The following is a 27,076-nucleotide window of genomic DNA, read 5'->3' as shown; positions in this document are numbered from 1 at the left end:
ATCTCAGCCCTCTCTTCCTGGAGCCCCCAGCCGTCGGGAGAGTGGGGTCACATCTGCCCAGAGCGCCCTCCCTGTGGGAGGCTTTTCCTCCTGCTTGCTTCTCCCTGCCTAGCCTTCCTTCAGGGAGGAAGAAATCAGTTTGTCTCCTTCAGATCCAGAAGAGGCCAGAGATACTAGAGGTTGTTCCTCCCTTAGGTGGGAGAATGACAGTTTCTCACCCCGAACTTTGACCTGTGATGACCTGGGAATAATGCGGGGTGGGGCTGCAGACCCCTGGAGACCCTGTGGGGTTGGATTCCTGCCCAGGTGGTGAGCAGCCTTCCGAAGGCAGGTCCTGACCCCTCGAGTGCTTCCACATTCCCCTGTCCAGGGACACCTTACCTCTCCAGGTAGCATGCAGTGGCCTAGTGGTACTTATGCTTAATGGAGTTAAGGCCGTCCTTACCTGTCCGTCCTTGACCGTGGGGGTAGAGAACATCATGTGCAGCAGCCCCCTCCACCAGTGGGCTCTGTCGTCCACAGAGTATAATGGGAGGATGTTAATGTCGATAGAAAACTCTCTTTAGAGTGATACAGCCCCCCCTGCCCCGCCCCCAAAGTAAGGGCAGTTTGAGTTCATAGGAAAGACTGCTTTTCTCCCAGCCCCTGGGGCATGGCCTCAGTGAGAATTAATGGCTGAGCTTGGGCTTTTCAGCTTCGCATTTCATCATCTATCACTTTTTCAATCCACAGAGTAATGGTCTCTCTTGCCAGTGCTCTCCTCTGTTTTGAATTTGTATAAAGCATCAAAGCACTTGCCGGCGGGGAGCTTTGGCCAGGACGCCTGCCAGATGCTGTTCGAGTTTCTCAGGCCCTTCCCCTGCGTTCAGTCCTCTACACCATCACCCTGGCGTGCGTCTCTTTCTCGTCCCCTCATCTCCTGCTGCCACCGCTCTCATAAATAGGTCTGAGAAGCAGCACAGATTGTCACCAAGTTGGATTTGTTTCCCCCTATTGCTATCTGGCTTCCATGTCACGGCCCCTGCAGCCCTTAATGACAATTTAAGATGAGAAAAATTGTTGCCTTGTGGTTTGGTGCAGTACACTGGAAGAGCTGGTGGTAGGCTGATGTGCTGTTTGGCTCCTGGTTACCAGCCTCACTCTCTTCCTTTTGACCTATGTGTTTCTTTTCCCTGCTCTTGGGTTGACGTTTGATTTCCTCTAATCCGTCTCCTGTCCTACTCAGTCTCACTAAACCCTGATCCTGTGGGTTGAGGTTTGCCATCTTTCCTTGGGACTCTAGAAATACTCCCCTGCCTCCAGCCTGCTCCTGTATCGTCCTGTAAATACAAACGTTTCCATATCACTGTCTGACTTGAAGACTGTCCCAGTGCCTACTGGACAGAGTTCAAAGTGCCCACTCTGATATTTATGCTCCAGTTTCCTTAGAGACCGTATAAATTGTTGGCCTGAAATACAGCAGAATTATCATGCATTTTATCTATACTCTGTTCAGGTTGACATGACATGGTTTTCTGTGGACACTGGTTTTCATCTTGCTCCCAGGTGAGAATTTTCTTTTAGCATCGGGCCATTTTAGAGTCAGGCATCCCCGGAGACGGCCAGACTCAACACATTTGCATCACAAATAAGGCCCAGAGAAGGCCTGTGGTTTTCCCAGGGTCTCACAGCTTGCCAGTGACAGACTGGCTTCCAGATACCCTGACTGCAAGGTGTCTGCAGCACAGATGCACAGCTAGATAACCGAATCCATGTTAGCTGAAGCCTTTATGGGCATTCAAGCTGACTTTGATGCAAAAAGAAGCCATCAGTTCAGTTCAGTTCAGTCACTCAGTCGTGTCCGACTCTGCGACCCCATGAGCTGCAGCACACCAGGCCTCCCTGTCCAACACCAACTCCCAGAGCCCACCCAAACTCATGTCCATTGAGTCGGTGATGCCATCCAACCATCTCATCCTCTGTCGTCCCCTTCTCCTGCCCTCAATCTTTCCCAGCATCAGGGTCTTTTCAAATGAGTCAGCTCTTTGCATCAGGTGGCCAAAGTATTGGAGTTTCAGCTTCAACATCAGAACTTCCAATGAGCACCCAGGATTGATCTCCTTTAGGATGGACTGGTTGGATCTCCTTGCAGTCCAAGGAACTCTCAAGAGTCTTCTCCAACACTGCAGTTCAAAAGCATCAATTCTTCGGCGCTTCAGCTTTCTTTATAGTCCAACTCTCACATCCGTATATGACCACTGGAAAAACCATATTCTTGACTAGACGGACCTTTGTCGGCAAAGTAATGTCTCTGCTTTTTAATATGCTGTCTAGGTTGGTCATAACTTTTCTTCCAAGGAGTAAGTGTCTTTTAATTTCATGGCTGCAATCACCATCTGCAGTGATTTTGGAGCCCCCCAAAATAAAGTCTGTCACTGTTTGCATTGTTTCCCCATCTATTTGCCATGAAGTGATGGGACCAGATGCTGTGATCTTAGTTTTCTGAATGTTGAGCTTTAAGCCAACTTCTTCACTCTCCTCTTTCACTTTCATCAAGAGGCTCTTTAGTTCCTCTTCACTTTCCGCCATAAAGGTGGTGTCATCTGCATACCTGAGGTTATTGATATTTCTCCCGGCAATCTTGATTCCAGCTTGTGCTTCCTCCAGCCTGGCGTTTCTCATGTTGTACTCTGCATATAAGTTCAATAAGCAGGGTGACAATACACAGCCTTGACGTACTCCTTTTCCTATTTGGAACCAGTCTGTTGTTCCATGTCCAGTTCTAACTGTTGCTTCCTGACCTGCATACAGGTTTCTCAAGAGACAGGTCAGGTGGTCTGGTATTCCCATCTCTTTCAGAATTGTCCACAGTTTATTGTGATCCACACAGTCAAAGGCTTTGGCATAGTCAATAAAGCAGAAATAGATGTTTTTCTGGAACTCTCTTGCTTTTTTGATGATCCAGCAGATGTTGGCAATTTGATCTCTAGTTCCTCTGCCTTTTCTAAAACCAGCTTGAACCTCTGGAAGCTCACAGTTCATGTGAAGCCATACATTCATCAAAAGACAGCCTTATTGCTGGCATAAAAAGAATCATGTACCCTATTCTGAAACCAGCATACCAAAGGTTATTACATCATTTTCTTCTGGGCTGGTTTGTGTATCTGCTCCTCTCATTGGTAGTGGTGGTTTAGTTGCTTAGTTGCGTCCGACTCTTGTGGTCCTGTAGACTGTAGCTTGCCAGGCTCCTCCGTCCATGGAGTTCTCCAGGCAAGAATACTGGAATGGGTTGCCATTCACTACTCCAGGGGATCTTCCCGACCCAGGGATCGAACCCAGGTCTTCTGCGTTGCAGGCAGATTCTTTACCATCTGAGCCACCAGTGCTTCTCTTATTAGTACTGATGATTTATGCCGTTTTTCTCATTGGTAGTTTTTTACTGGTAGAGTTCTAGAAGAGAAGTCAGAGCAGGGAAATCCCATTTATTCAGGACCCACCCTATTCCTAGTCATGCCCTCGGTACACTGTGCAGTGTCCCATTTAAACTCCCGAGAACCCTTTGAAGTCAGTGTTGCTGTATGCAGATGTGAAATAACTCACCCCAGGTTGCACATTAATGAGCAAAAGAGATTCATTTGAATGTTGGTCTTCTCCCCAGCAAAACCCATGCTTCCTACCACTGTGCTCTGAAGTGGGCTTCCAGAGGCCTGGGCCCCCCTTACCCGCTCTGTCTGTGGAAGCATCTCTGAATCTCTCCCAGCCTCAGCCCTCTGTCCCCACTGCTGTGGTCACCAGCTCTGCTCACCTTATGGGGGGCGAGAGAATCAAATTGAACAATGGAGGGGCCATTGTTTTCCCGGAGCCAAAGCACAGCGTAGATGGCAGGTGGAATTCTCTTTGCTTTTTTTTTTTTTTTTTTACCATCCTCCTTCAGGGGTGTACCTGGGTTTCAGCTGACTTTTATTTAGGAGATCAATTACCTTTGAGATTCACTTTTTACACCGAGCCGCCTGCTAATGTTGTTGGGGACAGACTGAAATGGATGGGGCCACCCTGCCTTCCCCTCCTCAGGAGCAATTTCTTCCCAGACCGTTAGGATAAATGATCCAATCTTACACATCGCTGCTCTGAGCTCTGTGGGAAATGCATTCCCCTGAGCCAGGGTGTAAGGTGTGGGAGTTATTACATTATTAACAGAAATCACACAACCTGACACACCACGGCTCTTCTCCACAGCCATTTAGAAAAATCCCATTTCCCCCCGTGGGGTGGGACTGTTCCACGCCATGGGGGGCCTGTGCTCACAGACATTGTAATAAAGGCACTTTCAGTGCTAGATTTTATTACGGTCGATCTTTTCCAGGTTCCTGTGTTGATTTGAATGGGTTTTTAATTTAACAAGAATTAAAGATTTTAACAAGCGCAGGATTCAGAACCCAGTGTACCTGCCTCCAATTTCAGATTTTGATTCTCCCACTCATCTGCTCTGTGGTCCTGAGCAAGTCATTCCTATTTCTTTAGGCATCAGTTTTCCTTCACGTGGTCTTGACGAGCACATCATTTCCTCTGTGGTTTACTGTCTGGTTTGCGTGCATAACAGACCACATGTAATGGGGACAAGGCAAGAACCATGAAGACCACATGTTAAGAGGGGCACAAAAATGACAACATCAAGAAGACTCTTTTGCCTCAAAACCCAAGGCTGCTCTTTGCCCGGCACCTACCCCAGGGTTGCCCTCTCCTTCTAGTCTGCTCACGGAGCCTCCAGTTGGAAGGAGATTAATGACTTACTGCATTTGCTTCCGGAGAAGGCAATGGCACCCCACTCCAGTACTCTTGCCTGGAGAATCCCACGGACGGAGGAGCCTGGTAGGCTACAGTCCATGGGGTCGCTAAGAGTCGGACACGACTGAACAACTTCACTTTCACTTTTCACTTTCATGCACTGGAGAAGGAAATGGCAACCCACTCCAGTGTTCTTGTCTGGAGAATCCCAGGGACGGCGGAGCCTGGTGGGCTGCCGTCTATGGGGTTGCACAGAGTCGGGCATGACTGAAGCGACTTAGCAGCAGCAGCAGCAGCAGCAGCATTTGCTTCATCCTCTCCTGCTCCTGTCGCTGTGTGTTCACTGAAGTGATGAGCACACTTCTCATCCTCTTTCCACGTGTTAAATAGTGTAGATCTGTACAGGCAGGAGCTGGTACCCCCCACTCCTGACACCGGCCATGGCAGGAGCCGCTGGGCGTGTCATCTAGGTTGACGTGGCAGTGAGCGCCCTCTGGTCCCTGGTGTCGTCACTTACGGGCTGCCCAGGCTGTGAATCACCTCCCATTTTTTCTGTCTCCACTCACAGGTGTACCTCGAAGGGTCCTATTTTATGTCTTAATCGTATACATTATTAAGTTATTACTGTCGATTATTTTAGTTTTATTTTGAACCATTATATTATTGAATGTCATGTCTCAATGTTCATTTTAAAACGCTATCAATATTTGTTGCTTAAAGACAGATTTAAAGATTGTTTCTATTTAACAAGTAACATACACTAATTGACACGAGTTTGAGCAAACTCATGGAGATAGTGAAGGACAGGGAAGCCTGGGCGTGCTGCAGTCCATGGGGTTCACAAAGAGTCAGCCACAACTTAGTAACTGAACAGCAACATTAACACACTACTTATATTAAGGAGTATGATTTATAAACATCAGTTAAAAAGGCCCATGTCATACCTGATTAAGGGATTGAGTGTATGTTAAAAGGTAGTTTGTCTGTCATCAACAACTGGCCAGAGTTGTTTGTGACTTTCCACTTGGAATTTTTGCATTTGGCATTTTCAAAGTTTTAATCATCATCATGTCAAATGCCGATCCCATGAACCATGATTTCAGGTTGTCATTTGTAAGTACGTTTCCGCCCTTTATGAGTTGGGCTTGTCTTCATTACCAGAGAATGAAAGGCTGACTACACCCTAGCTGTTGTTCTGTGTCACATTTTTACCTTGGGTTTGAGGCCCAGGTGTCCCAATTTTCAGTCATTTTCGTGCCCCTTTAACGTGTGGGCTTCGTGGTTCTTCTCTCGTACCTGTGGTCTGTTACGAATGCGCAGCAGACAGTATAACGGAGCAGATAGCGTGTGTGTGTCAAGACCACAGCGATGCTGAGCGCTGGGCCCTGGTGAGGTGCAGCAGCCATGGGGCTGAGCCGCGAGCCTGCAGAGCCCGTCTCCAGTGCCCCTATGCTCTCGCCGCCTGCACACCCGAGCTTTATGGAAGCATCATTTGGATACCGCACAACTCACCCACTTAAACTGTGTGATTCAGTGTTTTGGGTATAGTCGCAGAATTGTTCAACCATCACCACCATCTGATTTTAGAGCTTTTCATTATCCTAGCAGAAGCCCCGTACCCGTCAACAGTCCCTCCTGTTTCCCTCCTCCCTGCCACCCCACACCACCTCAGTCTCCTTTCTGTCTCAATAGATTTGCCTGTTTTAGAAATTTCACATAAGTGGGATCATACAAAACGTGATTGGCTCTCTTCACTTAGCATCATGTTGTCCAGGTTCACCCACAAGCAGGCAACGGTATGTCATTTGTTTTTACGTGGGAATATATTTCATTGTTCAGATATGTGGCATTTTGTTTATCCATTCATTAGTTGATGGGTTGGTTCCACCTTTTGGCTGTTGGGAATAATGCTGTTACAAACATTCATGTACCAGTTTTTGTGTGGGCTTGCATATTCATTTCTCTTGGGTATCCCTAGGAGTGGAATTATCAGATCATATGGTAACTGTTTAACCATTTTAGGGAGTTGCCTGACTGTTTTCTAGTGTGGCTGTACCACGTTATGTTCCCACCAGCAGGGTATGAAGGTTCCAGTTTTCTGCACATCCTTGCCGACACTTGTTATCCTGTGTCTTTTTGATTCTCGCCATTTCAAAATTTTTTCCTTTTACAGGGAACATTTTAAAACTTACTAACTAAAAGCTCAGAAACAGAGGCTCCTCCTGCCTTCAGTAACACGCAACCCTGAGACCCTCCCTAGAGGCCAGGTTGCGTGTCAGCCGACCACAGGAAAACGTTCCCGTGTTTCCACTGGTCGCCAGATCTGTCCTTTCCACTTCAGTAGCCCTGGACTGACTCAGGCATGTCACCTTTGTCTCTCAGGCCAGCCTCCTCTTCCCTTTCTGGGATGGTTGCAACAGCCTTTCAGAGTCTCTTTGCTTTCAGCTTCTCCCTTTCCAACTCTTTCTCCAGGCGATGCTGAAGTGTTCATTCCAAAACATAGGCACGAGTCTGTCCCTTCCTCAGGGTCCTCCCATGAGTCCCCTTTGGGAAAGGGGACATCACACGTTACATCACTCTTTGGGAAACTTGGCTCTAATGGACAATAAATCTACTGTCAGAGTCTTCAGCAAGATTTGGAAGCTCCGTAATCTGTGTGGCAGGAGTGAAGGTGAGATCATATCACCAGAAGAACATTCTGATGATTTGTTCTATTTTTTTGGGTTACTTTAGATTGAAGGCTTCCCTTGTGGCTCAGCTGGTAAAGAATCCACCTGCAATTCAGGAGACTTGGGTTCAATCCCTGGGTTGGGAAGATCCCCTGGAGAAGGGAAGGCTACCCACTCCAGTATTTTGGCCTGGAGAATTCCATGGACTATACAGTCCATGGGGTCGCATAGTCGGACATGACTGAGTGACTTTCACATTAGATTGAATAAACTCCCTGGCTTTCTTAAGACTTACAAGAAAGCTCTCCATCCTGTTCACCCATGTGGACAGAAGAGCCCGGTGGGCTACAGTCCATGGGGTCACAAAGCATTGAACATGACTGAGCACACACATATATGGTCTCTAGCGAAGAAGAACTAAAGAGCCTCTTTGATGAAAGGGAAAGAGGAGAGTGAAAAAGTTGGCTTAAAACTCAACATTCAGAAAACTAAGATCATGGCATCCAGTCCATCACTTCATGGCAAATAGATGAGAAAACAATGCAAACAGTGACAGACTTTATTTTGGGGGGCTCCAAAATCACTGCAGATGGTGACTGCAGCCATGAAATTAAAAGACGCTTGCTCCTTGGAAGAAAAGCTATGACCAACCTAGACAGCATATTAAAAAGCAGAGATATTACTTTACCAACAAAGGTCCATCTAGTCAAAGCTATGGTTTTTCCAGTAGTCATGTATGGATGTGAGAGTTGGACTGTAAAGAAGGCTGAGTGCTGAAGAATTGATGCTTTTGAACTGCGTGATGTTGGAGAAGACTCTTGAGAGTCCCTTGGACTGCAAGGAGATCCAACCAGTCCATCCGAAAGGAAATCAGTCCTGAATATTCATTGGAAGGACTGATGCTGAAGCTGAAACTCCAATACTTTGGCCACCTGATGCCAAGAACTGACTCATTGGGAAAGACCCTGATGCTGGGAAAGATTGAGGGCAGGAGAAGCGGACGACAGAGGATGAGATGGTTGGATGGCATCACTGGCACGATGGACATGGGTTTGAGTAAGCTCTAGGAGTTGGTGATGGACAGGGAGGCCTGGTGTGCTGTGGTCCATGGGGTTGCAAAGAGCTGGACACAACTGAACGACTAAACTAACTAACTGCCTGTTATCAATCAGTCTCTTTCCAGAAAAGTTAGTAGCCAGTTTCAGGATGGAGAAAGTGAAAGTGTCAGTCATTCTGTCGTGTCCACTCCTGACAACTCCTGCCAGCTTCTGCTGTCCACATGGGTTTGGCCAAAGGTCTCTGTGGCTGTCACTACCAGCTTGGCTGTGTCTTCACTCACTGCACCCCTAGGATCGATGGAACGGTGACGTTTGGACCCTGGAGGCCTGGAAGAATTCAGCCAGACTTGGGGAGAAAGCCCCGCTTAACTTGCTGGGCGTGGTGCCATGTTTTTAGACAGACTCAGACCTTGGCATGGAGTTTCTCATTCGCTTTTTGCTGAGTCAGTATTGACTCATTAGCTGGGATTGCTTTGCTGGCAGGGCTGTGTGCGTTTCCTCTTGCTGCCCCACTGACTGCAACCAAGCTAATAACAATCACCACCCCTCCTGTTTATGCAATATTCTGCTTGTACTTTTACAAAGTTCCTTCATTTTTCTTTTTTTTTTCCTGTTGGAGCCTCTTAATAATTGTATGACATAGGCATTCTTGTCTTCACTGAGGAAACTGAGGTTCAGAGAAATTAAATGATTTACTTAAGATATTACACCCATTAAGCGTCCAAACTGGAATGCTGATAAGAAATCTTCAGACTCTGAATTGTTGCTCCTGAACCACTCAGGCTGCTTTCAGATGACTTCTTTCCTTTTGCTTTTTAAAGTTTAGCTTGATTAGGATGTTTCTGGGCATAGATTTTAAAAAATTTATATGGCTCGGGGTTTGTTGAGCTTCCTGAATCTGTACATTTACGTGTGTTTTTTTTTGCCAAATTTGGGGAATTTTCAGCCATTATTTCTTCAAAAACTGTGCGTTTTGTTTTGTTTCATCTCAAACTCCTATGACACGACTTTTAGAGCTTTTCTTGTCTCATAGGACTGTTTTTATCCCCCCTGTTTTTTTCCTCTCCATTGTTTCCATTGGGTGTATTGTTAATCTATCGTCAAATATGCTTGTTTAATTCCTTTGTGGTTCAAAAAAATATTTGTGTAATTTTTATTCTGTTTAAAGTTGCTAGAGGTTTTTTCCCTGCATGGCCTAGAAGTGGTTTACTTTGGTAAATGTTGCATATAACCTGAGAAGTGTGCGTATCCTGCCATTTTGATGGTGGAATGTTAAGCTAAGTATCAGGTACTTAGTTGGTCAGTGGTGTTGTCTATTCTGTATCCTTTCTGATTTTACAGAACTCGTCCCCTCAGTTACTCAGGTAATTCACCACCTGGTGAAATTTTCAGTTCAGTCTTTTTCTCAAGTTTCTCTTTGCTTTTTCTTTATATCTTCTATTTCTTTGCTGAGATTTTATCTTTTCATTTGTTTCAAGTGTGTTTGCCCTTACTTTGCGGAACATAAAGTCTTGTTGTGATAAGACTATCATCTTGAAGTTGTGGTCTACTGATTTTTATTTTCCATTGCCAGTTGGCTTTTTCCTGGGCTCTTCCTATGCTGAGTGATCATAGACTTAGGTTACAGACGTCTCACAGCTGCTGTTGTGAGGTGCTGGGGCCTTGCTTGCGTCCTGAGGGGAGCGTAGGTGATTCTGGTTTGGTGGGTGTTCCACACCATGGCTCTCTGGTGCCCTCTGTGGACCAGGCTGCACTTCTGGTTTCCAAGTCTGAGGTTCTCCTTGGGCCAGTCCTGTGGGTGCCTTCCTGGAGCTCAGTTACTGGAGCCCATGGCTTGCCACTCAGGATTCGTGCCCCCATGCTCGCTCCACGGTGAGCCCAGGTCAGGTACCACTTTAGCAAACCACTGTCTTCACCTCTGTCCTTTCCACCGTCTCCCCAGCACTGTCCAGAGGCCTCCCCTCCCTGTCTCTCCACAACAAAGCCAAGATTTGAGTTCCCTGCTGTGTGTGTGGGGGGGACCAATTGGTCAGAGGACAGAGAGGGGAAATCGAAGTGATGGGGACTGGCCCTGTGGTTGTGGGACTGGTCGCTTGGGTCCCTTGGTGTCCTGGTCTTGAATGACTGCCATCATGGTGCCGTTTCATAGAGGTACTGCCCAGGGGCTGGGGGCTGGGAGAAAGAGAGGAGAAAAAAGAACAAGCCCAGAGGACCCCCTCTCCCACCCTTTCATGATGTTCAGAGGAACTTGGATTTCAGATCTCCTTCCCAAATCCACCTTCTATAATTTACTTTTCAGACCATCAGAGAGCTGCTGTCTGCATTGTATATCAGATTTATAGTTGGATTCAGTAGGGGTGACAGGGGATGGGTTATTTGTGTTTACTCCATCTTTTCCAGAATAGGAACTCCTCATGTTTTTAAAAAGCATAAATCAATTCATGTCAGTCATCTGCTCAAGACTCTAAAGATAGCTTCCCATCATCCTTAGAATAAAACTGAACTTTTTGCACAACCTTTACTCTGTCATTAATTTTGCACCTCTCTGCTCTTGGCTCATTCTATCTCTTGATTTCACCCTGCTCTAAGATTTGGCCTTAACTGCCTTCTCTGAAAGCACTCCTCCAAGACCTTCACACGATCGCCTTCTTATCATGTGGGTCTGCAATGAAATGCCATTTCATCAGAGATGCCCTCCTTTGCCATTACATCTGAAGTTAGTTGTTATCTCTATGATTTCAGGTTGTTGGTCAGTTGCTAAGTCGTGTCTGACTGTTTTGCGACCTCACGGACTGTAGCCTGCAAAGCTCCTCTGTCCATGGGATTTCCCAGGCAAGAATACTCCTCGTAGCTCAGTCGGTAAAGAGTCTGCTGGCAATGCAGGAGACCCAGGTTCAATTCCTGTATTGGGAAGATCCACTGGAGAAGGAAATGGCAACCCACTCCAGCATTCTTGCCTGGAGAATCCCATGGACAGAGGAGCCTGGCAGGCTACAGTCTGTGGGGTTGCAAGAGTCGGACATGACTAAGTGACTAAGCACAAGCACACACACAGCACAGTACTGGAGTGGGTTGTCATTTCCTTCCTCAGGGGACCTTCTTGACCCAGGGATTGAACACACATTTCCTGCTTTGGCATGCAGGTTCTTTACCACTGAGCCACCTGGGAAGCCCATGATTTCAGAAGATGGACTTAATTTAAAAGAAAAAATTGTTATCACGTGTGTGTTGTTCTCTACCTTAAGTCCTAGCCCACATCTCACACTAGCCATCTCTGTGGCAGCCAGATTTACGAAGGGTGACTTGACAGCACCTCAGCTCCGCTCTGCTGGGTTCAGTTCAGTCGCTCAGTTGTGTCTGACTCTTTGCGACCCCATGAATCACAGCACGCCAGGCCTCCCTGTCCATCACCAACTCCCGGAGTTTACCCAAACCCATGTCCATCGAGTCGGTGATGCCATCCAACCATCTCATCCTCTGTCGTCCCCTTCTCCTCCTGCCCCCAATCCTTCCCAGCATTAGGGTCTTTTCCAATGAGTCAACTCTTCGCATCAGGTGACCAAAGTATTGGAGTTTCAGCTTCAACATCAGTCCTACCAATGAACACCCAGGACTGATCTCCTTTAGGATGGACTGGTTGGATCTCCTTGCAGTCCAAGGGACTCTCAAGAGTCTTCTCCAACACCACAGTTCAAAAGCATCAATTCTTCAGCACTCAGCTTTCTTCACCGTCCAACTCTCACATCCATACATGATCACTGGAAAAACCATAGCCTTGACTAGACAGACCTTTGTTGGCAAAGTAATGTCTCTGCTTTTAAATATGCTATGTAGGTTGGTCATAACCTTCCTTCCAAGGAGTAAGCGTCTTTTAATTTCATGGCTGCAATCACCATCAGCAGTGATTTTGGAGCTCAAAAAAATAAAGTCTGACACTGTTTCCACTGTTTCCCCATCTATTTCCCATGGAGTGATGGGACCAGATGCCATGATCTTAGTTTTCTGAACGTTGAGCTTTAAGCCAACTTTTTCACTCTCCTCTTTCACTTTCATAAAGAGGCTCTTTAGTTCCTGTTCACTTTCTGCCATAAGGGTGATGTCATCTGCATATCTGAGGTTATTGATATTTCTCCCGGCAATCTTGATTCCAGCTTGTGTTTCTTTCAGCCCAGCATTTCTCATGATGTACTCTGCATATAAGTTCAATAAGCAGGGTGACAATATACAGCCTTGACGTACTCCTTTTCCTATTTGGAACCAGTCTGTTGTTCCATGTCCAGTTCTGACTGTTGCTTCCTGACCTGCATACAGGTTTCTCAAGAGACAGGTCAGATGGTCTGGTATAGCTCTCGATTTCTGGAATGTTCTGAGGGTCTTCTCTGTGGCTGAAACACAGGGCCTTTACAGGGCCTGCAGCGAGTGTGGGGCATTGACTCTTTGCAGGGAAACTTGACCTAGGCGGTGGGGGCTGCTCGACAAATAATCCCCTATCCTCCGCCTGAGGGCACCCTTGCGGCGCAGCCCACGGCTCAACCTGCTTCCCTTGGTGTCCCCTCCCCACACACCCACTCCCACCCCAGCCCTCTTCTCAGTCTCAGCTTTCTGGGGGTGGGGGCCCAGGCTAAGGCAACATTCTAAGTGACTTTAAAAAGATCTCGTAAAAAACACGTTAAGTGTAAGCAACATGTACAGAAAGGCTAAAGCAGAGACATCACTTTGCCAACAAAGGTCCGTCTAGTCAAAGCTGTGGTTTTCCCAGTAGTCATGTATGGATGTGAGAGTTGGACTATAAAGAAGGCTGAGTGCCGAAGAACTGATGCTTTTGAAATGTGATGTTGGAGAAGACTCTTGAGAGTTCCTTGGACTGCAAGGAGATCCAACCAGTCAGTCCTAAAGGAAATCAGTCCTGAATACTCATTGGAAGGACTGATGTTGAAGCTGAAGTTCCAGTACTTTGGCCACCCGAGGCGAAGAGCCGACTCATTGGAAAAGACCCTGATGCTGGGAAAGATTGAAGGCGGGAGGAGAAGGGGACGACAGAGGATGAGATGGCTGGATGGCATCACCGACTCGATGGACATGAGTTTGGGTAAACTCCAGGAGCTGGTGATGGACAGGGAAGCCTGGTGTGCTGCAGTCCATGGGGTTGCAAAGAGAAAAGCTGAGACTGAGAAGAGGGCTCGGGTGGGAGTGGGTGTCTGGGGAGGGGACACCGAGGGAAGCAGGTTGAGCCGTGGGCTGCGCCGCAAGGGTGCCCTCAGGCGGCGGACAGGGGATTATTTGTCGAGCAGCCCCCACCACCCAGGTCAAGTTTCCCTGCAAAGAGTCAATGCCCCATACTCGCTACAGGCCCTGTGCAGGCCCTGTGCTTCAGCCACGGAGAAGACCCTCAGAACATGACTGAGCGATTGAATGACAGCAAAGGGGATAATCATCAACCACGCAGCTTGTCAGAGCTTTACATTTTGCTGTATTTGCTCCTGTGTTTCTAATTTAAAGAAAGAAAAATGAAACTGTTAAAGCTCTGCGTGCTCCTCTGTGACCCTATTCTCTTTCCCCCTCACGGAGAGTGACTACTACCCTCCAGTTGACTATTATCAGCAATACAGAGTAATTTTAAGTATTTTAAACTTGATATAAATGTATACTGTAATTACCTCCTGCCACGTGCTGTTCGCTCAGCCTTGTTAACATGAGACTTAGCCTGCAGTGAGGTCTGGAGTTAATTCATTTTTGCTTATATATATATATGTTTCCAGTGTGTGACTGTTACAGGTTTACTTACTATTACTTTACATTTGTGTGTCTGCGTCTGGGTTGTTTTTTCCTTCTCTGGTGTGTTTATCACTCCCCAACTACTTTGGGCCTTCATATTACAGCTTTTATAGCAATTCTTGATATCTGGTTGGTCAAATCCCTTCCAAAAACCTTTCTCGTTGTTGTTTCACATTTCTTGGCCTTTGATCTTATGTATGAATTTTAGAAGTAGTGTATCAAGTTTGACCAAAACCAGAACTCTGTTGAGATTTTTTATTGAGTTCCTTTAAATTTATGTAAACCAGGAAAGAAGTGCAAGGCGTGCTAAGTTGCTTCAGTTGTGTCTGATTCTTTGTGACCCTGTGAACTGTAGCCCGCCAGTCTATGCCTTCCATGGGATTTTCCAGGCAAGACTACTGGAGTGGAAAAGAAATAAGTCATTTTAAAATACCAAGTTTTCCTATCCTTGAACATAAAACATCTCTGTATTTATTCATCACCTTTAATATCATTCCATAAAACTTCAGAATTTTTTCCATAAATGTCCTGTATACATTTTGTTAGATTTATTCCTAGGTGCATTGCTATTGTAAATATATTTTTTAAAAAATTATATTCTATTGTTGATTTTAGTTGATATATAGAGATGTTGTTGTTATTGATTTTGTGTGTGGATGTATGTCTTAACCCTGTATTCAGCAACAGGGTTCAAAAGAACCCATTTTTCCTTATTTTATGAAATATGACTGAATTCTTTTTTCACTTTTAATTCCCCTTATCTTTCTCAGCTCACTCCCCTCGTAAGAATTTGGGGTCTGTGAAAGCGGAGACCCTGTTTCTTTTGTTGATTTCCATATCCCAAGTGCTTAGAATAGCACCTGACACATGACAGGGACTCAGTAGATATTTATGTGAATTAAAAAGTAAAACTGTCTTTATTGTGGACAGAGGAAATGGTGCGTCCTCACTCTATAGGCATGGCCTCACACGCGTATTCTTTGTGTGGACTGTGCTTCTCCTTTCCACCTGGCAGCCTCATCCGGCCCTCTGACTGCGCTCCAGGTTCCTCTCAGCTGCTGGGCCTTTGCTGCCCGCCCCTCCTCCCCCTGTCCTGACCAGGCAGATGGATCTAAAGCTTTGCTCTGATCTCAGTTCTTCCAGGTAGCTTTCCTGGGCTTCCCTGTACTCCAGAAAGATGGATCCAGAAAAATGAACAGCAAACCAACCAACAAAACAAAAATAAAACCAAAAAGCACACAAGAATTAAAAGTGAATTATATGCTCAAGCCCCAGGTTAAAGCTTAAGAGAAACATCCAAAGTGATATGGAAAGATACACAGAGTAAGTGACATGATGGTGGCACACGGTGCTGTGGCAGTTTGGGAAAGAGAATTAATTTATGAATAAAAGGTAGAAAGCGAAGATCCACCAACATCTCATGCTGTCAACAGTTAGGAGGAACAGAAACCCTGGATCAAGCTGCCCCCGCAATCAGACAGGGAGTCAGAAAAAATAAAGGCCAGAAAAGTATTATATTCCAACATCCATCATTTCTGTGCAGTTATATCTAACAACTATATTCCACAAGTGAAAACAACACAGATTTGAGTCTTGTCTTTTCTGCTTAAAAAAAAATAATCACTTCAGTTTTCCACCTCTGATAAATGTTTTATGAATTCCCCTTTCTGATGAAAGATTTTGCTGTGATTAAAGATTTCATGAAGTTATGACAAGGGCAGAATAGATCTTCATTCTCGAAAGCTCATTTTCCTGTGGGATGAGTGAAGAGCCCTCTCGTAGGCAGCTGTCAGAGCTCATGAATGGTTTTCCAAGTGCTGCACCTCTGAGAGGACACCCCCACCCACAGAATCCACAACCAACTGCAGACACATCGGGTGACATCTCCCAGTGCACGGCCGGACGATCCAGCCACTGCTGCCCTTCCTCCCTTGAGAGTAGGTGCATGCAGTAGGTGTGTGTTTTGAAAATGTGGTATTTCACACGTGCCAGGTGGTCTTTGGATGATGCCAGTCTCTGTGTATATGCTTGTGTTTGTGTGTGTGTGTGTGTGTGTGTATGTGTGTGTATGTGTGTGTATGAACCCCTGGGCAAGTCACGGTGCCCTCTCCACCTCAGTTCCCTTCTCTGGGAAGGACGGAGGTTGCGGTCTGGACTGGAACACGTGTCTTCATCCACTGTGAGCTCTGCAGGATTTCCAGCTCCAGGTGTGGACGGTCTCGGCCATCCGCCAGCATCTTTCACCATCTCCTGAGCCTCCCTCTCCTTTCCCCTCAGTGGGTCTCAGGAGGACGACCTCCCCGGGCTCTTGTACAAAATAACTACATGCGGGCAGCCCGGCATGTGTGGGTGCTTCCTCTCTCCTCTTCGCTTAACCACCAGCGAAACCTTACATCACCACACTTGGAGAAGCACCTCTGAGAGTTCTGATGCCCTTTGGAAGGTCACGTTTTAAAGAAACGCTTAGCTGAAAATGACCCAGAGCACAGATCCTTTTCCAAGTCTTCTCTTTTTTTCTTTATGAAAATCTAGGTACCCTTTTCCCCCAGGAGGGAGAATGGCTCTGCCTCTGTTGCTGGCTGCACTGTCTGCTCCTGTCTTGGGCCTGGGTGTCCCGGTTTCCATGAGCGGGTACTTCTTGATCAGCTGTCACGCTGTGACACTTGGCATTTGAGATGCTGTGTTAGTTTTAGGCAAGCATTCGACCGTAATGGGGACCTGACAAATGGAAGCCAGCACAAACCACAGCATGAGTGGCTGGACTTCTCTTTTACACATGTAGCTAGTGAGTGTGTACTGTCATTTTCCAGACCCCCGCAGGCCCCACCCGACCCCCCCACACCATGGTGATTGTCCCCCTCACCCCCGAAAGCCCTGAGCTTTCTGGGTCCTGCTCCTCCATGAGTGGGGAGGAAGGGAGGAAGGGAGTTGGGAGATGGAAGGGAGGCATCGTCCCCTTTCCAGGACTTGTCATCTTATTTGGGACGGAAAGTCTCTAGAAGCTGATTATTTGGTGTACCTTCGTCTGGTGGCTATCCCCCTCTGGGCCTCCGGTGGTAGGCACCTGATTTCTGCAGCTTTACCATCTGCAGTAGAGAAAGCAGGAAGATGAGGTTTCAGGTGTGGTGCGTGACCTCGTGGTGTCGCGCACAGTTCTGGAGGGGCTGAGGGGAGGTCCCCATGAGGACTCTCAGTGAACATGCACGTGGTGTGGACACGGCTCTCTGTGTACCCCTGCTCAGTACCCAACCTGGCACTCACAAAAATCCCGGACCATGAAGCTGTGGTTGTTTATTGAACTACACCATATGCCAAGTGCTTTCCCACTGGGTCAGGCCTCCTGGTGGTTATGTGTTTGAGGCTTGGAGAACTCAAGGTCCCTTCCCAAGGTCACTCGACATGTAAAGGGCACAGCTGGGTTGTAAGCCTGTGCCCCAGGATCAAGGAGGCCTCCTGTGCAAACCCACTGTGTAGAATTGAGAATTGGTTCAGAGTGAGTCTTCTCCATAAGCCTTTGTGATGGGGCACAATGTTTTGATAAACCGCACCTCTGACGTGCCCCAGGACCATCAGATCTTCAGGGAGGAGGGGCAGAGTCACTCTTCTCTTTGTCAGAAGATGCCGACCTGGGCTCTGTCTTTTGCCGCAGCACCCGGCAATGCCACCTGCTCCTGGATGTCTTCAACTCCACGGAGCACGAGCTGAGCGTCCGCGCCCGGAGCGACGAGGAGCTCATCCTGCACGTGGGCGAGTGCCAGAGGTAAGTGTCCCCCCGGGTCCCCGGCCCTGCTGTTGTCACCTGCAGGGGAGCCAAGTCAGGCCAGCCCCTGAGACCTTGGGGGCTGGGCAGTCTGGCCCCCCTTTCAGAGACACTGCAGTCCTTATTCAGGTTCAGTGAAAGGATGGGAGTGGTTGTAAGGTCAAGGGAGAGCCTGCTGATGTCCATCAAGCACCACCTCTAAGGACACGCAGACCTCTGGGCAAGACCTTTCACTTTCAGATCCTTAGGAAAGCTGTATCAGGGCACTGGGTATCGATCTGAGGGGTGTGTATCAGCATCAGTGGGAAGTTCCTTGGAGGAGTTAATGCCGCAGCAGCCAAGGTAGGCTCAGGCCTTTGGGAGAGATGGCACCTTCACCCGAGCTCAGCCCACGGAGGCCGGTTTCTTACAAAAGTAAATGTACACATACTCCACCCAGCTATCCCAACGCTAGTTGTTCAAGAAAAGTTAAAAAAAAATATGTTTACAAAAGACCTGTAAAGAATGTCCCAAGTCAAAAGCTAGAAAGAGCTTGGGTGTCCATCATGGGAGCAGGACTACCCAACAGTGGCGTTTCCCTCATGGAATATCACTCAGCAGGCAGAACTAGCAAACTCCTAACACAGCACCACGGGTGAGGTCAGGAAGCTCACACTGAGCACAGGTGCCTGACCCAGCGTGGTTCCAGGCATCTGAGACCCCAGGACCAGCGAGACTCTGCTGAGACGATGGTAAAAGCAGAGCATTGCTTCTGGAGAGGACGGGGTGGGCTTTGACCAGGAAAGGGCACAGGGCATATTCTGGGTGATGGTCACGTTGTGTGACTCGATATTTGGGTGTGGATTACACAGGTGTTTTGCCATTGTTAAAATTTAGCCAATGTGCACTTAAGATTTGTGCGTCCCACTGTTAAGTCGATTTTCTATCAAAAGGAAAACTGTCAGCACACGTGGAACTTTGCCTGTTGGAGGACTTGGGGGTGGTGTCTTGCAATAGCTGAGCTAGTCTCGGGAATGCCTAAAAAGTTAAATTCCTGGCAGGGGGCTGGAAAGGCGGACAGAGTGAGCTGATCAAACAGAGTAAAATGTTAGTTACGGGATATGTCATACAATGGGTAGAGAATGGTCTCTGAGGAATTCTTTCAACTCATAAGAAGACACTGGGAAGAAATGAGCAAACGGAAGAGCAGCGGAGCCTGATTCCCCTCCCCCAACCTTCCTTCCTCTCCTTCCTCTGGGGGGTCTCTGTGTCTCTAGGGTGTGGCATCATCACACCGCACTTCACTACATTGTCGTGTTTATTTACGGCCACAGTAAGCACTGTTTTCAGAGGTGTTTGTTTGATGACTTAAGTGGTTGCTCATTGTGTCTCTCTGCATGTCCTTTAGTCACTCTCAATCAGCGTTATGCTTTGGAGCTGAATGTGATCCGGTTTTGCCTTCCAATGACGCCTCATGCCCGGTTCCCGCGTGCGCCCGTTCACCCATCTCCGCACTGATCCACACGAGATCGCTCCCAGGGTGCGGCCGTCTAATGCCCCCGTCAACAATGACCCAGGAATGCCCAGTTGTGCCCACTGTCCAGGGCTGGTAGTCGGGAGGGCTTTATGGCCTAACCCTTGAGAGGAAGGACACCCCGCCCGACAACTTGTTCTCGCAGGTTCTTGCCATGTGGCTGCCTGCAGGGACCACGTACTGCTGCGTGGAGGCCGTGGTGGTGGCGCTGAATGCTCTGGCTCTGGGGCGTAAGGACAGCTCTTTCCTGGGGCGCTGGCCCATCCTTGGGGTCAAGGCCACCGGCAGCCGCCTGGGCCACGTGCTGGTCTCCAAGTGGGGCAGGAGACCGTCTGCCTTGTCTAGACATTTAGGTGCAACCCGAGATCCCAGAGGGCACCATTCAGGTCGTCTCATGACACCAATAATAAAACCTGCTTTTAAAAAATGTACAGATCGCCGAGTCTGTTCTAAGGTTGACTCACTCCTGGCGGCGCCGGAAGTCTCAGCAAATTCTAACGAGCCCATTCACAAACCAGCACAGTTCGTTCTTGTGCTTCCGGCTTCTTCCTTGTTAAGCTTTGTGCTTAAGTTCTCATTTCTCAGTGCTCCTAGCTCACATATTCTTTATTCATTCATAAAATATTCATTCAATAAATATCACTGCTTCCAGAACATGCTCCGTGGAGCCTGCATCAGGATGAGTAAGTTAGGACCCTCCGTGGCCAGGGAGTGATGACAGTGTGGCAAGGGTCTTGCGAAGCTGGGTTGTTTGTGGGGGGCGGTGCAGCCAAGATCACGATCCCCGTCTGTCTGGGGAGTCAGCTTGGTGCTGTTCCCCCAGCCCTACTAGCCCACGGGCGTCCTGTGTTTGTGGGACGCAGGAGTCCCCGTGCCCCCCTCTAGACCTCTCCAGCCTTGCCTGGTTCTGACACATGCTCCATCTCTGTGGAGGGGTCCCGGGCCGTTTGTCTGATGGAGCCAGTCTGGGGGAGGAAGCTGTGGTGGGTGGACCTTGCCCAGCAGCCGTGGGACACCCCGAGACTAGGCTGTGGTCCTTGTCCCTCCAGGCTCTGTCTCCTTGGAGCCCCGTCCCTCCTCCCCTCCGGAGTCCTGAGCTCAACACCCTCTAGGCTCTTCCCGCGCTGTGCGGAGCCAGCCCCAGCACACCTCAGCCTCCCCGGGCGCTGATGCGGGCTGCCCTTGGACAGGCTCAGCCACCCTGGGGTGGGCAGGGCAGGCGGCTCCCCGAGTGGTGAGCAGTCCTCAGACTCTGGTGTGATCGTCTAGTGTGGCACAGCCTCCCCTTCAGTGGGACGCTGTCCCTGAAAGCCGCGTAGCTGTGAGCCTAGTCTTGGCAGAGCCCTGGCATCCTGGGGCGCCAGGCATTGGACAGGAGAGGGACCAGCTCCAGTTGGACTGTTGGGGTGCCCGCGTCTCTCCCCCACTCCTTCTGGGTAGGAAGGTGTACCCAGGACAAGAGTAACACGTCCTCTGGAGTGCAGAGTCACAGTGTCTGAGCCCCGGGTATTAGGAGCAGTTTCGGTGCTCTGTCCTCCTAGCACCCTTGCACGAGAACGTCTGTCCATGGGTTACAGACAAGCAGACTGAGTCAGAGATCAGAGGCACTTCGTGGGGGCTCAGGTCTGCCTGACCCCGTGGCTGAGCGTTAGGATGGCTAGAGGAGGTCGGGGGAGCAGGTTTTGTTCTGTCTCCTCCTCCTCTCTGTGCAGCCTTAGGTCAGCCGTGACCAGCACTAATCCACTGTCACCCGTCCAGGCCGGGAGGAGGGGTGGCGGAGCGACCGGCTGGGCTCCGACTTTCAGGGTGTTCAGGGATTCAAGCGTTTCCTGAGTGTCCGGTGAGGGGCGTGAGGGACTGCTTCATAGGCTGAATATTCGAGCTTCTAACTTGGAAATAACACTCTTAACCCCCGTATTTCTTAGAGAGATCTCTTTTCATCTTGTAATTTAAAAGACAGCATTTCAGCAAATGGATGGAGCAAGTACCTTTCACCTTCCTCATCTCTTCCTCTGAAAGGTCCTTTGGAAATCAGTGACTCATCTCTGTTTCTGTGGCCTGGTTGATACATTTATTCTGTAATTAAGGGCCATTTGTTCACCTCACTTCCGCCTAACACGATTTGTGTCTGCACCAATTACACTTCCTGGGGCTCCATGCCATCGGCCATAACATTGAGAGTGTCCCTGGGACTTGAAGCTAGGTAGATGCCTGTAGTAACGTCCACTTTTACCTGAAGCGTGTTGTGAACAGGATCCCATTTTCACAGGCACTCTCGCCTTTAATCCTCATCCTCAGGGTACGGGCACTGTGCCCTTTTCTGCCTCCTGTGAGCGAGGTCACGGCTATGCTGGTGGTGGAAGCTGGAGCCCAGGGCTGCCCAGTGGCCCCCACACCTCTCCTCGGGAGTCATCTACTCCTCTTTAGGCTGTGTCCCCAGGCCCTCTGCCTTCAGTTTCAAAAGTTGGCCAGAAACCGTAGAACGCTTTCGGAGTGAAACATCATAAACTTCCTTAAGAAAATACAGTGTCCCCAGCAGCAAATTTACTGGAAAAATTAAGATATGATAATTATTGTGTTTTTGCTTAATTATCAAACCATTAAAATTAAATTTCACGACAACCCTCATTACTCATAAATCTCTATGTACCGTAGCAGATGTTGTCTCAGGCCACCCCGCCTTGTCCGCCCTCCCTTGCGGGGAACCCCGGCCTGCTCCGCGGCCCTGCATCGGCTGGTCCAGGTGTCACCTCCCTGGGGGCCCCCCTGCTGGGTCTCTGGGAATAGATGAGCCCGTCACGTGTCCGGACAGCACACTGTGTGGGTCCTGGAGCGGCTTTCCTGCCAAAGGGGCACAAGAATCCCAGCAGGGTCTCCTCGGCGCCAGGCCACTTCAGTGATGGAGCTGCAGGGAAAGGGCGTGTCCTTATTCTTGCTTTTACTGGGAAACTTTCCTGTGGACAATTCAAACATATAGAGAAGGTGCCCATAAGAGGACTTCTCACCCAGCTTCTACCACTAGTGATTCATGGCCAGTCTTTTCCATCTCTCCCTCACCAGCTTCCCCATGTCCTTGTGTTATTTTGAAGCAGATTTAAGGTGACCTCTTATTTTGTCTGTAAACATTTTAATTGTCAACACTGGAGCGCTTTTTAAAAACCTAACTGCAATGCTGTACCATGTTTTAAAATGAACATCGTCAACATTGGAGCCTTTTTAAAAAACCTAACTGCAATGCCGTACCATGACGAACAGTTCCTTCATACTAATGTATACATTTCTAATGACCTTGGTGTCATTTGTTTTTTAAACACTGTTTGGAATCAGAATTCAAGAGGTCAATTAGCATCCAGTCCGTTTTGAATCTGTAGGTTCCCTGTGCGTCTCTCCCCCACAGCTGTCCATGGACCACATCAGGGCCCCCAGGTGGGGATTGGCCAGTTGGATGCCTCTGGTGGTAGTGACCTTGCTCCTGCGACTGACTTCTTTTTCTTTATTCCTCATTAAATTGGTAGTAAGCTCTAGAGGCTTCATCATGTTCTGTGATTCTTTTTTTTTTGCAAAGAATCTCCATCAGAAGGCATTGGTGTCTGGCTTATCTGCTTTCTGTGATGGAACCATTATTATTAGATCTTTTCCTCTTATCTAACCTTGCACCCCACACGCATGCCTTTTCATCCCCAGCGGATCAGTCAACATTAAGAAAACTCACTGACTCTTTTTCATAAGCTCAGGATGAAACACATAATAGGCATTTTCTGTCTGGTGTTTGGAAAATGACCAGATGAAGACGTGCAGCCGTCTTCCGTGTCTGTGTCTCTGCGCTCTAAGTCACCCCACTCGTCGGATAATTAAGGCTCAGCAGCTGCTCAGGCAGAGACATCGGGGTGACACTGGTGCCGTTTAGGGCTCTCAGAGGCCTGGCGGGATGGGGAAGCCTTGCAGCTGCCTCTGGGAGCTGAGCAGCTCGGGCTCTGGCAGGACCAGGCTGCGGCCCCCACGGGAGCTGACGGGAGTGGAGGGAGTTCGGATCAGCCTGAGCAGCATCTGTGTGTGTTTATTCTATGTTATGCTGCCCCCTCCAAAACCAACGGCAGCTGGTCATTGTGTTTTTCCAGGGCAAGGGTTATTTTCCCCATCTGATTAACAGCTTACTGGAGCTTAGGATGGGAGAGGTGGGTGTTTCCTGTGGCCGAGTGTTGTGGGAGGTGGGAGTGGCCTCGTCTCGGCTGGAACTGAGTGGACCTTGGATGCCAAGGTGGAAGGAAATGAGTCTTAGTACATCTTTAATGATGGACACATTTGAAGATGTCTTTGTCATTTGGGTTTTCCAGTTTTAACCTGCAGGACAAATGACAGCTTTACTGCTGGGTTGAAATCTTCCTGTGCAAGCCACGGTCAAAGCCACGTCTGTCCTTGGAGGGGAAGGGATGGTCACAAGAGAGTTCAAGGCAAGAGAGTGTCAGATTGACCTTTCAGGAAGTGTCTGGAAGGGGTGACGGCTGGCGAGAGCCTGGGTGCAGGCAGGTGTCCAATCTGGGATTTGCACCAGGTTGTAGGAGGCCTGCTGCAGTGAGCAACCCCCCACCCCCGCCCTGCACTGGCTCCATGGGTGGTTCTGCCTGTGAGTCAAGAGCTTCCATCCTCTCCAGACGCTGGAGATGGAGGTGTTACAGGAGAATGGCTCAGAGGACTCAGAGGGTGTTGGGAGGGAAAGGCCAGCCAGTGACTGGACAATCGAATAGGTCAAGGGCAAGGCTGAGTGTTAGACCAGTGCAGAGGGGGCACCAGAGGAGGGTCAGGGCAGCAAACAGGCACCCGAGAGGTGGGGGGAGTCGGGTCACGGGGCAAAGGCTGCGAGTCTCTCAGTTCAGTGTAAAGAGACGAGCACGTTCACATGGCATTCTGTGCCCCCCACCCCGCAGACCGGCTCCTTACTGTTCTGTTTGTTTCATGCTTGCTGTTGTGTATTCTGTAGCCATGGACCAAGGTAGAAGGACGTGTATCTATCACTGCAAAGTCCCCTGGGCTCCCCTGTTTATCCCTCCCTCCCTGCTGACCCCTGGTAACCACTGGTCTTTTTCCTAACTCCTTAGTTTTGCCTTTTCCAGAAGGTCACAGAGTGGGGAGTATATAGGATGTAGCCTTTTAGGGCTGACTTCTGTTGTTTAGTGACAATGTGCTGAAGGTTCTTCCTCCATGTCTTTTCATGACTTGATAGCTCATTTCTTTTTAGCACTGAGTGTTCATGAACAGGATTCGGTGTGGACGTAAGTTTTCAGCTCCTTTGGGTGGATACCAAGAAGCGTGACTGATGAGCGTATATGGTTAAGAGTTTGTTTATTTTTGCCAGAATCATCGTGCACTTTCAAAAGCCAAAAACAAAGCATTCCTTTCTGCCTCTTTGTCACCCAGTTCCCAATTGCTGTTCCATACCAGAAGGGAAAGAAAGAGAAAGAGAAAGCGCTGGAGTGAAACAGCACACGGCCTGGCGGGGGCTCGTGGCGCCCTGCTGTGTTCGGGAGGGCCCCCCTGGACCCAGCCCACTGCATCCGCTCCTCATCCTGGAAGCTTCGGGCTTCCCTGCTCCTCGCCGCTTCTCCACGCATCCTCTGCATCTCCAGCTGTGACAGCCGTATTCTCTGGCACGACTGTCTCCGCCCTGGGAGCTACCTCTGGGCCAGGGTCACGTTCTCACTGTTGCTGGCTCCCTGCCTAGGGCCTAGGAACCGAATTGAATCACTTTCTGTATCATTCAGTTTAGGCTGTTTCTCTGCAGTAACAAAAGACCTCGAATCTTAGTTGTTTAGTAAACAGAAAGGTTTTTTCTCATTCACGTTCCGTGCGCACCACGGTTTAGCTCTGCTCCATTTTGCTTTCATTTGTGAGCCATGTGCTGGTTTAGGGGAGAGGAATAGGGAAAGGGACAGGCCACACGACAGCTGGGGAGATCTCTGCTTGGATGTGGCCCGTGTCACTTCTGCACATTGTGTTGGTCAAACGAGTCACAGGACAGCCTGGGGTCAAAGAGGGGTCAGTGGGCAGTCCTGCAGGAAGGGCACTGAGATGTGGACGGGGCTGCGGTCCAAGTACATCCTTTGTGTCTAAACGGGAATGGCCACACTTCTTTGTCTTCATCTTTCATTTTTGCTGTCTTTAAAGGATAGTTGCTTTTGTCCCATAGGAACATATAACGTGATAGTTGACTCTGCATTCTTTTGTTCTCCACATCGTTTCAGAAGGTGTTACCAGAATCCCCATCATATCCTAAGCGCCACGCTGGTGCCATGTGGGAAATGGCACACAGACATACCCACACTGCCTGGCATGATGCACATGTGTGCTCGGCGTGGAAATGAACCCCTGGTTGTCTTAGTTGGGGTTTGCTGGGCACCTGTGTCAGACTCGAGCCACTGTGGCTGAGAGCCCAGCTTCTGTGCTCAGGCTTCGGTAACACGGGGGCCAGAAAGGGATGGGTGTGTGACACCTCGAAGGTGCTGGACATCGCACTGCCAGCCTTACACACTTGCTTATTGAGCCACAGCAGCCTGCAGTGAGGGCAGCCCGAGTCATCTGATAAAGAGGGGGCTGAGACCGTGGCTGCCTTGTCCCCCATCAGAGAGATTCTGGTAGGTGGGGCCAGAGTCCTCGCATGTCCCGCCCCACGTGTGCTTGAGTCCAGTGAGGACTGGATGCGGGGCACCTGGTGTCTGGTCTGCTGCTCTGGGGTCACCTGGCACAACCTCGCCCTGTGTCCAGCTCCCCTCTAGGATGAGAAGGTCAAGCCAGGCACCTTGTCCCTCTGCCCTGGAGCCCTCGCCTGCCTCTTAACTCAGAGCCTGGCCTGGAGGGAGTGGTCCTGGGTATTGGTCAAAGCCAGCCTCCTATTAGCATCCTGTTTAAAGTTCATTGGTTTTTTTTTTTTCTTTCCTCCCAGAATTGATATGTTCCAGGGACCTTTTTCTCTTTAAAAACCTCCCTCCAAGAGAACTTGGGTTGTCGTGCTGGGAAGCCCTGTGTTGGAGGCTTCTCGGCCCCCAGGACGCTGGGCGGCCTTGCTTCCTTTGTGGCTGTTAGGTTAGAGGAAATTCTTTCATTTCCAATTAATCATTCCCTGTGAACCTGTTCTGCATTCGGCACGCAGCAGGCTCCCTGCTTAGCACGTAGCTGCCTCGCTCCCCCCGGGACCCTTCTCTCTTTTCTATAAGTAATTGCATTGTTTGTGTTTGTACCGTGTGTTTGGAGATGCTTCTGGAAGAGGGAGCAGAGGTTCTGGTTGCTGAATGCTAATGGACACCTTGTGGGGAGCAGGGAGGCGGCTCCTGGAGACCAGGAGGCCAAGCTGCTCTCCTCTGGGAACCTTTGTTCTTGATAACTAGTTCTGACAATCAAAAATCTGTGGAGGCACTGTCTCTGCTAAATGGGACCTGAGGCCCGCCTTGTCAGCCAATGTTCTGCAGCTCTGGGCCTGAGAGGTGTGTGCCTGTCCCGGTCTGTTCAGAGGAGACGGGGCACGGAGGACCTGATGTCTCTCCAG

At 49.0% G+C, this 27,076-nt stretch overlaps 1 protein-coding gene across 11 annotated transcripts in view; it reads left to right on the top strand.

Moving 5' to 3' along the window:
* Window positions 1-27,076, top strand: part of TRAPPC9 (trafficking protein particle complex subunit 9) — a 390,153-nt gene that overhangs the window by 223,846 nt on the left and 139,231 nt on the right. For 9 of the 11 annotated variants that reach the window (XR_014057689.1, XR_014057688.1, XR_014057687.1 and 6 more), the window contains one exon: window positions 17,916-18,026. The exons of 1 other annotated variant lie outside the window; for it this stretch is intronic. Coding sequence is in view for 7 of the 10 variants with exons in the window: in XM_081504121.1 (XP_081360247.1) it covers window positions 17,916-18,026 (111 nt within the window). In the remaining 3 variants the exon portion in view is untranslated. Of the gene's footprint in view, window positions 1-17,915; window positions 18,027-24,954; window positions 26,446-27,076 lie in introns of those variants that run through there. One more of the 11 variants, XM_081504122.1, reaches the window with a different exon arrangement.

The sequence above is a fragment of the Giraffa tippelskirchi genome, chromosome 6, assembly GCF_054371585.1.
Source record: "Giraffa tippelskirchi isolate mGirTip1 chromosome 6, T2T-mGirTip1v1.2.pri, whole genome shotgun sequence".
NCBI lineage: Eukaryota > Metazoa > Chordata > Mammalia > Artiodactyla > Giraffidae > Giraffa > Giraffa tippelskirchi.
The sequence above is the reverse complement of the archived record's forward strand: the minus strand, read 5'-3'. Positions and strand labels throughout refer to the sequence as shown.